Genomic DNA, 12,143 nt, shown 5'->3' with positions numbered 1-12,143 from the left:
GGCTTTTTTTTTTTTTTAATAACGTTAATTTTTATTGAGTTTTTACAGAAATTTTAAATGCAAACAAAAGTGAATAAGGCTTTTAACGGACTGATATGTCCATTTTACATAGCCTTGGGTCTATGAAACACGGCATCATCATGGGAATTTGGCCTTACTAAAGTGAAAGGTTTTTTTTTTATGATGCCTGGTTCAAATCTGTGTTCGATATTCTATTTGGGGAGTCTGCATGGGGACCCCTCGAGTGGAATAGTGGAATATTGAACGCATTAAAAAAAACGGTGAGCACATGGACCCCACAGACTATAATGGGGTCCGTGTGTTTTCTGCGTGGTGTCTGCACGGAACATGTGGAGAGAAAACTACTACTACTACTTTCCTTTCCTCTCCGCATGGCTCACGCGGACACTGCATGGAAAACAAATGGAAACCATTATAGTCTATAGGGTCCGTGTGCTTTCATTGCTCTCCGCTTTTTAATGCATTCGGTATTCCGTTTGGGGCGTCCCCAACGGAATACCGAACGCAGATGTGAACCAGGCCTAAAACCATGAAATTCCATTCTCACGAATCTCAGTACTGTACTTACTATTTCAGCAGTCTTTTAATTTGTTAGCAACTGTATAGACTTGGGTTGTGTTCACATCTGTATTCCAGACTTTCTCATGTTGGATGGAAAGGATAGTACACCATGCAGCAATATTCTTCCCATTAAAGTGACAGACAACGTGATGAAACTCTGAGAATCCAGCAAGCATTGTTGTTGTCCATCTTGACACATTTGGCGCTTTATCATGGTTTCTGTAACAAATCTGTTCAAGTAGCAGAAATGAAGCCTAGGTGTATAATTAGATTTGGCTGATTTGTTACAGGAATATCTTTCTGAAAATTAGTTCCTTTAATTCTTGGAATAATTTCTGCTCCACTGATTCTGGCACAGTTGGAATTTTCTCTAACTTCTACTCTTCCCGGGCAATTAAAGGAGTTAGTTAGCCTCCTTACACTCAGGTGGGCGGTCCTTGGCTAAAGCAGACAGACAGGGACCGCCCACCGGATAGTAGACAACATCATTGTATGTGGACACCTGTGGTCCGAGCGGCAATTACAGCCTCAGCCCTCCGGGACATGCTTTCCACAAGTCCTTGTATGATGGCTAGTGGTATTTTATTCCATTCGGCTTGGAGAAGACAGGAAAGTTCTTTCACCGATTTTGGTCGGCTGTTGCACCCCCTCGTCCCAGAGGTGCTCGATGGGGTTCAAGTCTGGGCAGGCCAGTCCAGTCGGTTTACCTGATTGTCACTGTACCAAGCCATGGTAGACCTCGATACATGACAGCTGGTGTTGTCATCCTGGAAGTAACATTGGTCCGACCCATAGAACCGCCATAATGTAGGAAGCACACTGTTATCTAAAATAGTTCAATAGTTGTTGCCGTTGAGTTTACCATGCACTGGGACCAATGGTCCCAGTCCATACCAGGAGAAACACCCCCAGACCATAACTCCACCTCCGCCAAACTCTACTGGGTGTCCAAATACTTATTGGTAGACAGTGTATTTTGCTAAGTATTACATTGTATATCTTATGATCTGTTTCTTTTATAAAAGAGGAAGGGCTCAAGTTTAAAATGGGTTTTCTGGTCTGGTCATGGGGCAAAATAATATCCCCATACACTGCGGTCCATGGATTGCCAGACCCAGTGCTGGAGACCACTTCCACCTCATCATGAAATAGGTGTATCCTCTTGGAGTCTCTGCACCTCCTTGCTAACATAAATTGTGGTCATTATATATAAATGGAATCTGATGAGACCGAAGGCCCCATCTTGCTGATTTTGAGAAAAGTGGCAAGGGTGATACAAAGACACCACTTGCAACAATTCATGTTGCAGGTGGCGTTAAGTCGGATACCACCAGTTTAACTTTTTTTTTTTTTTTTTTTTTTATTCCAAAAACTAATAATGAACTCCCTCAAAAATATTGGGTTTGAGTTTTTGGTCTTCAAACCAGGCCTCAAGCAGCTGCAGAAAATCCTAAAGTATTACTTTACTAAGAAAAATTTTGTCTGGCAATAGAAAATCTTACAAATCGTTCACTCGTACTCATTAAGCTGGCACAAATTTCCTCATTTGTTTTCTTGTCATAGATCCAACAGGGTATCTGAAGTCGGAAGAGAATTCTGGATCAGAAACTGGTGATGAAGCACAGTTGACAATTCGAGGACGACAGCATGAAAACCACCAGAGAAGCAAAGGTATTAGTCTGTGTGTGTGAGACTGGTTTACTAATATTACAAGGCTGAAAACACTTCTTAGTAGAAATACATTGTTTTTTTTATTGTAACTTTATACCTATAGCTTGAAGCATAATCAATTCCGAATATAGGAAATGGTTTAGTAAACAGTGGTGGATACAGAGTTTGCGGGGCCCTGGGCAATTGACTTTGGCGGGGCCCTACTTACTGGGGGTCTCGCTCTTCTAACCTGTACTTCCCAACTGTTGAAGACTAGAAAGAGGGAACAAAACGTGCGGCAAATTAGGCCCCGCCCACTTTTATGTTGACTCCACCCATTCTCATTCAATTTTCATGTGATTCCACACAGTATAATCCTCCTACAGTCACCCGTAAATTATATCTCCCCCCCCCCCATTTTCATATACACCCTTCATCTACCCCTAGTTTCATGTCCCCCCTCTATCTCTGTCCCCAGTTTCATGCCATTCTCCCCCTTTATCTGCCCACAGTTTCATTTCCCCCCCTTCATCTGCCCCAGTGTCATGCCGTTCTCCCCCCTTCATCTGCCCCAGTGTCATGCCGTTCTCCCCCCTCCATCTGCCCCAGTGTCATGCCGTTCTTCCCCCCTTCATCTGCCCTAGTGTCATGCCATTCTCCCCCTCTTCATCTGCCCCAGTGCCATGCCGTTCTCCCTCCTCCATCTGCCCCAGTGCCATGCCGTACACTCACTCACTCACTCACTCACTCACTCACTCACTCACCATTCCTCGTTCCCTCGCAGCTCTCTCCCTCATACACATATGTAGCCGCGATGTGATGACGTCATCACATCGCGGCTACAAATGCCGGAGGACTGGAGCTCAGCGTTAAAGCAGGAGCTGAGCTGTGACAGCTCCGACTTTAAACGCCTATGCATTCAGCTTATCGGCGTCCTACCGCCGATGAGCTGAAATACATAGGCGTTTAAAGCAGGAGCTGTGAGCTCAGCTCCTGCTTTAACGCTGAGAACAGTTGCAGTTGGGACATGCCGACCGGGAACATTTTGTTAGGTCCCGGCCGCGCCGCGGGGCCCCGCTAAGCGCGGGGCCCCAGGCGGTTGCCCGGCTCGCCCGGCCCTGGATCCGCCCCTGTTAGTAAACCTAAATGTGCTAATATCTGTATCTAACAGTGTAGGACCATACCACAGCAATTCACTAATTTGGGCAAGAGGGGGCGGATTTTGGCACTGAATCCACCTCCCCCTCAGAATAGAGGTCTATGTAGACCGCTAGCTTGCTTTTTTTTTTCTGTGAGAGGTATGTTTCCACTCATGGAAATAATAAGCGAGCTGTCCTTTCTTCAGGCAGATTCACCTGCGGTGTCCACCTCGCGACATCACCCTCCGGACTAGGCCCATTCATTTGGGCCTACTCTGGAGTGGGAAGTCACGACTGTCAGAAGTCACGGCAGGCGTATTTTGGTCCTATTCTGATGTGGCTTCCTGCATCAGAATCAGGACCAAAATATGTGGTCCCGTGTGAACGGGGCCTAAGGTTTCATGCAATCCTGACTGTGTACACAGAGCCCCATAGTACTTACCATGTTGTTTTGTACAAGTTATACATAACTAGAGAAAGTGCCCGGTGTTGCCTCAGTATAAAGTGTAGGTCTAAAGGATCCCATCAAAGTCAAGCAGATCACCTGGCAGCTGCCTCTATTATTCACGAGTTATGATGGGAAACTTTTAATATGTACTTAGAAAACATAGAATATAATAGGGAATGATTTATCTAAAGTGGCTGAAAGGGAAAGTGAGACAGTTGCCCATACCAACCAATCCAGGTATAATCTGCCCAAGGCCCCTTTGACAATGAAGCCACCACTCTGATGGGTTAGTATAGACAATCACTCCAATGTACTTTACTTTGTAGTAAAGTATACAACCTTCTACTGGCAAACAAAAATGTAAAAAATAAAAACTGAAAAATGGTGAAGTCTATTCCAGACAAAGGCCGATTTTTCTACTGACGTAACACAGCCCATGTTTGTGGTGACATTATAGCCACCAATCATGCAGTGTCATGACCTTTAAATGTATATAAAAATGCAGGACATGCAAACTTCTGTGACTAATATTGGTCATGTTAGTGCTGTCTTCTGATAATGGCTGATAGCAAAGAACAATAGTATGAGTGCTGCAATCCTCCAATAATAGTGTAGGTCAGTGAGGCTAACAATGAAAAACCTGTGAATATCGATTGTGTATCAGAATAGCGGGTAACAGAACTACTACAGTAAGTATATGCTGTAATCCTCTGATAATGGTGCATGTCAGTGAGGATGAGAATGAAGGACTTGTATCTATTGCATCTGATAATAGCTGATGGCAGAGAACAGTGAATGGGTGCTACAATCCTCCAATAATGGTGTATGTCAGTGAAGCTAAGTATGAGGAACCTGCTCACTTTTATTAGCTAATATGGGTTGTATCTTGTGATATGGAGGAAGGACCTTGATGTGGAGTCCAGTGGTGCTATGTTTGCTTTTGTGAATATATTGGGAACATTAGAGCCTGCAGAGCTGAAACATGGTCTGAATCTTTTAGAATTGCCAATGTATCTGTGTGCCAAATATGGGACCTATTGGTCAAGTCATTTGATTGTGCATAAAGAAAAGACCTAAGAAATTCATTGTTATGTATTTGACAGAAAATAACCTTATTATGACTCTGTATTAACATGAAGTCATAAAAGGACATAGGCACAGCAGCACACTTGTACAGGTATTGTATTGTATCTGCCTTGGGCAGGTCTATGCAGTAAGTTCTAAGAGTGGGATGTATCAAGCCCTGCACTCCAGAATTCTGGCACTAAAAATTACAAAAGGAGGAATTTGCAACATTTTCAGCTCACATGATCAAAAAGTTATACTGCAATCTCTACTTTTGAAAAAGAGATGGGGAAAAGTAGTTAGCAGGTATAGTATGATTTCTAAAAATTGCAACACATTTTAACTGCAAGGTGTTTTTTTTTTTTTTAGCTGTTTCACTATGTAGAGCCTATGGCTGGTTGCAAATAACCGTGCTGCAACCGGCCTACTGTGAATTAAAAGCACAAGTTGCACATGGAGATGTCCCTGTATGATGACGTGCACAGGCCTTGCTTCCGCGGCTCCTTTCATTAAATGAATAGTAGCTATGGGCCGCAAAATAAGATAATAGGAGCTGTGCTATTTGATGCAGCCCTGACTGTTGGCCCTCACACAGGACCGTGAAAATTACAGTTGTGTGTACGGGGCTATAGAAAAGAATGGGTCAGTGTGTTCTCCGTGAAATGCTCAGATAGCACACGGACCCTCACCACAGTGAGGGCGGGTTCACACCTGCACCTGGTCTCTACTTTTTGGGTTTTCTGTCTTCTGCCCAGGAAACTGGAGAGGAGAGAGAAACCCGGCAGTCAGTGTCCGCGTGAGTGTCTTCTGGTCTCCGTTGCAAAACTTTTTTTTTTTTTTTTTTTTTTTTGTTTTTTTAATAACCGGACACAAAGTCCTGCATGTCCGACTTTGTGTCCGGTTAAATAAACCAGTTTTGCCACGGAGGTGCAGAAGACACTCACAGTTGGTCACTTTTCAAACCTGTTCAAGTAAATGGGTTTGAAAACTGACTGGCGGTTTCCGTCTCCTGTCCAGTTTCTCAGACAGAAGACGGAAACCTGCAAAGCGGAGACCGGACGAAGGTGTGACCCCGCCCTCATCTGAAAGGGGCCTTAGTCTGATACTAGGTTAGTACAAGCATCAGCTGTCCATTATTCTGATCTGTCGGAGGAGCAGAACAACAGACCGGTGGACCCCTAAAATAGTGGTTACATATGAAGCCCAACAGAACCCTTGACTGTAATGGGTTTGGTGTCGAAATAGCTCTTCATGCTGGAATCTTTTTGTCCATCAATTTCAGATGTACATTGTGATGGAGTCTCCTACAGAGACTGCAACACAATCGCGAAGGCTGCCTTAAGACCGTAAACCATATTCACTTTCCCAACAAAACCACACTGCTTAAAAGAAATAAAAATTTGGCGTTTGCCAGTTTTTATCTCAAATCTCTCCAGAATTTTTTTAGTTTTTTTTCATTAGTAAACCCGCCCTGTTTTGTATTCCCAGTATATTTTGATGGTTTTTATTACTTTATTTGTACAATTTCAGATCCCAATTTTTTTATGCATAGTGATAACTGTGCCCATTTTCAATCCATACCATCACCCACATAATAGGTTTACATTCTTACTGCTTCACAGATCTTGGAGTGTTCTTAGAAGACCCGAGCACATTTTTGTACATTATGATTTGTTAATGTTTCAGCAAATCTGGTTCTATTCTTGGTTTAAAAAAAACTATCTTAAGAAATGTGAATTATGCATAAGGATGATTGCATTATCTGCCCTTAGGATATGCCAGTTATGACCTTCTTCATTTCTTACAGCCCAGTAAGTAAGTCTTTTCTCCCAAAGGCCAAAAAGTGAAGTGAAAGTACAGATGCAGATCGTAACTTCACAGGATACTGTTCTACAATTTTGGACTTAGAACGCAGAGGGTTTTCCATTTCTACATTGCAAAAGCCATAACTTTATTATTTTTGTCAACACAATGAGACAACTTATATGACTAGTTTGCATAATTTTGTGATACATCAAATTTATTGTTTAGCTTTTAGTAATGATTTTTGGGCATTGCGTGAAAAAAAAGTAGGTGAATAAACAATTCAATATTTTAATAGTTCAAACTTTTATGGATACAATATTTCCAAGTGTATCCATATTTTTATTGTCTTAAAGAGAACCTTTCACCAGTTCAGTTCTTGGCATCGGAGAATAGGCACCACTCCACTGATCTCAGCACCATTGGCATTTTCTCTCTAGCTCCCACCATTCCTGAGAAACAAGCATAGATAATTTTGGTCCCTGATGTGCTATTTAGACTATGTAATGTCAGGCAGGGGGCGTAATTTAGAGCTCCCTTCAGAGACAGCCAGTGTCAGAGTTCGGAATCACACCACTTGTCTGCTCCCGCCTGACATCACCCTTGTCAGGACAGAGCCTAAATGGTATATCAAGGACCAAAATTCACAGCATTGATTGCTCGGAATGGAGGAGGCTAGGGGAAAAAAATTGCAATTGCACCAGAATCAGTCACATAGGGCCTATTTGGCATTGCCCTCCTGACAGTACAGAGAGGTGAAATAGTATGAGGCACCAAAACTAACAGCACTTACTGATCAGGAACAATGAGGGCTAGAGAAAAAAAATTATGTGCAGGAGTCGGAGGAGCTGCGCCTAGTCATTGATGTAAACAGCCGGACTTGTTGGAGGTGGTGAAAGGTCCTCTTTAATTGATAAATGGGAAAGTCCTCTCTAACAACTTAGATGCTGTAGTAAATGACAGCGGCATCTATAGGGTTTATCTCCCAGCAGTTTTATTCACACAATAGTGCTGTTTTTCATGGACCGAATGTCCATTAAAACTGGCCGTACTGGTCCAATGAAGCCTGTTGAACGAGCTTATTCACATAATTTTTGAACATCTGTTTAAGAACCCATAAATGTCTTTGGGTCTCTTCACATAGCTATCTTTATGTACATCAAATGGACAAAGAGCATGTCAGGTTTTATGCATGGTGCTCGTAAACCTTCATAAGTATTAGATGACAGGGCGTTATCCACTGTCATGAGAATAAGCCAAAATCAGTGTTACCACCGATCCAGCAATTAGCTGGGTGCCGGCTGTATAATACATCCAACCTGGCAGTGATGACTGGGCGCAACTCTTGTGTCTGCACCATCACTTCGTCCTATAACATTGTACGGCTTGCCATGAATTAAAAACTCGGGCTGTACACAGAGATGTCCCCATGGATGGGCCGTGCTTCCACTATTCCTTTCATTAAATAAATAGGTGCCACAAAATAGGACTGGAATAGGACCTGTCCTATCGGATGTGCACCAGACTGTCGACCTACACACGGGACAGTGAAAAACATGGTCATGTATATGGGCCCATAGAAAGAAATGGGTCTGTGATATCATGAAATACTCACTAACCCACACCACGGTCGTGTACTACCTAGTGCAGAGCAGGAAGGGGTTAATTTATGCCCCCCCTTTCATCATCAGAGTTCTTTACATCACCTTTAACTTCGCGAGTTCCCTAAACTTATAACATCGTAGCCAATATTTTATCATCAGTATTCAAGAAAGACGAGGAGCCCGGTATTTTAGATCCTTCAGATTCCCATTTTCTGCCAAAAGTACAAGAATAGAATTATTTTCAAAGTTTGCCAGTGGAAAGCCAATGTCTAAGCCTGCGTCCGGTCAGGGGCTAATAAATCTTTAAACTTTTTATACAATTCACTAGTCGGACTGTTCGGCCCTGGACGATTCTTCATTTTTCAGGAAATCAATGTATTTTCTCAATCTTCCTCCTTTATGATGAAGAATAGATAATCCTATCGACCTCGCTACCTGGTTTAGCCCCAAGTCAAATCTATTAGTAACTTAGTGGGTCCATTATCTGTTTATTGGCTCTGGTCTATTGGACAATATCATTCCTTTCCATATGATTGACCTAATCCATGTATTCTTTCTCATATTGCAGCAAGAACTTTTGCATTGCTCTTCACTAAAGGCTTTTGCAACATAAAGCCATGGAAATTCCCACCGGACATGTTGACCAGCGTCTTTGCTTTCTCAGTGCTTCATAATATGAGTTTCGTGGAGTTTGTAGATTTCCTTGTCCTTTTATTGTTGTGCCCTTTTATGTTCCATCCTTTGGCAGCTACTATTGCATTAATGTAACCTTCCTAAGGACGGTATCACTGCTGAGTAAAGATACTTGCAAAGCTCGTGCATCCACTTTTTTTATTCTCCGTTCCCAACTCAAAGTCAACATTCACATGTAGCAGAATTTTTTATTATTTTTTTTTTTTTTTTTTTTTTCTGTTGCAGATGTCCATAGCCTGGGCATGCTGTGCATTTGATGGCATGCCCTGAATCCCGCTAAGAATTTTTGTTCTAGTCACTTATTAATCTCTTCTACATGCAGTGTACTGTAAATTGATGTAGACAGAGTACTTGTACTTTTTCTCATAGGTGTTCTACCGCTGTCAATATTTGGATTTAAAGGGGTTGTCCAGGCAAAACTTTTAAAGTTTAAGTCTGCAGGGAGCTCTGAAAAAAAAAAAAAAATGCATACTCTCCTGTCCCTGTTGCTCCGGTGTTGTCACGGTTCATCTGCTCACCCGGGTCTCTTTTGACGTTGACCTCAATCAGCTGCCTCAGGAAGAGGACCCGTGATGTCACATGTAGCGACATTCAATCTCTTTGCTGATTGGCCTCAGTGGTCATGTGAGTGCTGAAGCCAATCAGCAGCTTCAACATAACACCAGAAGACGCCACCAGAGCAGATAACACAGTAGGTGTGGGAGCACACTGGAGCAACGGGGACAGGTAAGTATGCCAACCCCCCAACCCCCCCAATCAGTATGTCTTTGTAGAATGGGAGGAAATCCACACAAACATGGGGAGAACATACAAACTCCTTGCAGATGTTGTTCCTGGCAGGATTCAAACTGAGGACTCCATCACTGTAAGGCTTCAGTGCTAATCTGGAGATGTCTTCATACCGGTGTCTCCATAGGCTTCAGGTCAGGCAGCCTTCACACGTTGTGACTTTATCAGCCAGTGCCAGATCCATTTCAAGTCGATCACTCATCACTTAAATAATACACCAGATTTACAGATGTTTTCAGTTAAAAGGAACCTGAAAGTGTGGCCCTAAATTGGCCATATGACTATCCAAATGATCAGCTTCCTGGTTCTACTTCACCCCAGGCCATGGTTATCCATTGTCTTTGCTAGAGACACAAGCTATGAGCATATACATCAAAGACAATTTGTAGCAAGGATTCATATGGAAGAATGGATCTCTACGTCAATGTATCAATTTTTAGTGACTGTGAAGAACCGTTTGTACATCCATCACCATTGATTTTTGTAACTATTCAATAGAATCCATGGGGTGAAGATGTTCCTTAAGTTGGATCCCCATGAAGATTACAACCCGATTCACATTAGAGAAGGTGACAAGTAGAAGACCCTTGATAGTCTCTGAGTTCCTTGTCTTTCCTTTTGGTCTCTAACATACCCCTGTGGTTTTCCAGGAATTTGTTGTTTATCTTCATCTACAATGGATAGATGAGCATCAGGGGTGGACCATGAAGCAATGGAAGAAGGCCTTGTCTGATATATCATTCCTTTTACATTGTATGGACAGATGGTTCTCTCTTGGGGAAGAAATGGTATTTGGACGCACTATGATAAGATGGGAAGCAAGTGGAAGTGGTGTAATGTCTGTGTATGACCCTCACAACATACTGCCCCCCCATGAAGGCTTTATGTCCAACATAGTAAAATTCTTACCCCCAAATAGTACAATGCCCCCAACTCAGACCCCATACATTATACCACCTTTATGCCTCCCATGCAATGTAGTGCCCTCTTATTCTCAACACACAGTAGAATATACCCCCAGGCCCAACAGTGTAATTCTTTGCCCCAACTCAGATACCACATAGTATAATCCCCCCCCAGCACACAGATAAGCCCCTAAACTCTAATCTACGGAGGAACAAACCACTATACCGTATTAATTCATCCTCTAACAGCACCGACCATTCAAGTAATAGTTTTATAGAATATCTGACAAGAATGCATTTAGTTACTGTATACGCCACTAAGAGTGAAAGCCTAAGGATCTCGAGTGATTTGAGTGAAAATCACAAAAACAGCATGAATAAGTACAATAGTTGTACATACAAGAGTTTGGTTGGAACAACTATCATATCCCACAATGCCAAGCAGATAGAGCATTCACTTTACTGCTTAGAAATGATGGACCTTGGAGAGTCACTATAAGAAGCATTTCTTACTACATAGCAGCAAAGACAAGAAAGATGGAACCGAAATTCTGATGTTAAGATAATTATACCAATTTGGGAATATAAGCAAAGCCCATTGGAAAGAAGAGTCCCAGCTATCAAACAAAATCTGGCAAGCTTGCCTTGGAGAAGGCTTAGGTAACCCCATACATAGTCATTCTTTAGAGTAAATAAGGATTTAGGGCTAGCTCACACAGAGGGGGTGGGTTTTGATGCAGAATCCTCCTCAAAATCTGCCCCCTCACAGTAGAGGTCTATGTAGACCGCTAGCATTCTTTTTTTCCACTAGCGGTTTGTTCCCACTAGCAGAAAAAAGAAGCAAGCTGCCCTTCTTCAGGTGAATTCAGCCGCGGCGTCCGCCTCTCGACAGCACCCTCCGGACTAGGCCCATTCATTTGGGCCTAATCCAGAGAGTAAAGCCGCACACTGCACCAGCATCCTGTCGCGGCAAACGCAACGGAATGTGCACACGTGGAATCCCCGTGTGAACTAGCCCTTAGATTGTTACTGTATAAGGGGATCTCTACTTTCCAGTTATAATAGCAAGAAGGATCAAGCAGCATGCTCTTTCTTGATGGGTGCAATAGTTACTTGACATTTGAGTCATATAGACCTTCATCAGATCACATGGTAGTCAATAGGCGTAACACTGGAGTTAGGACTAGGAAGGCCTTCCAGTGGTGGCCTTACCTCCCCACAATGTGCCTGCGCATTACTCCTCACTCCAATGCTGACTACCACGTGATCTGATGAAGGTCTATATGACCCAAAAGTCCAACAACTATTATTCCTGGGGCTTCTAGCACTATTCAACAAACCTCTGTTCTTAAGCGCAACCACTTGGTGTGCAGAGTTTCTCTTCTATATACTTTCCAGTTGCTTAACCTTACAATCTGGTTTGGTTGTGCTCCATTTAAGTGGACATCAGGTCTTAGATAATAAT

At 42.7% G+C, this 12,143-nt stretch overlaps 1 protein-coding gene across 1 annotated transcript in view; it reads left to right on the top strand.

Annotated features, from left to right (window-relative positions):
- ASTN2 (astrotactin 2) overlaps positions 1-12,143 on the top strand; it is a 481,865-nt gene that overhangs the window by 174,931 nt on the left and 294,791 nt on the right. Inside the window, exon 4 of the mRNA XM_075260063.1 lies at positions 2,146-2,253. Coding sequence (XP_075116164.1) covers positions 2,146-2,253 — 108 coding nt within the window. The remainder of the gene's footprint in view (positions 1-2,145; positions 2,254-12,143) is intronic.

This window comes from Leptodactylus fuscus, chromosome 11 (assembly GCF_031893055.1).
Source record: "Leptodactylus fuscus isolate aLepFus1 chromosome 11, aLepFus1.hap2, whole genome shotgun sequence".
In the NCBI taxonomy this organism is placed as follows: Eukaryota; Metazoa; Chordata; class Amphibia; order Anura; family Leptodactylidae; genus Leptodactylus; species Leptodactylus fuscus.
Note: the sequence above shows the minus strand (reverse complement) of the source record. Positions and strands in the feature narration are given on the sequence as shown.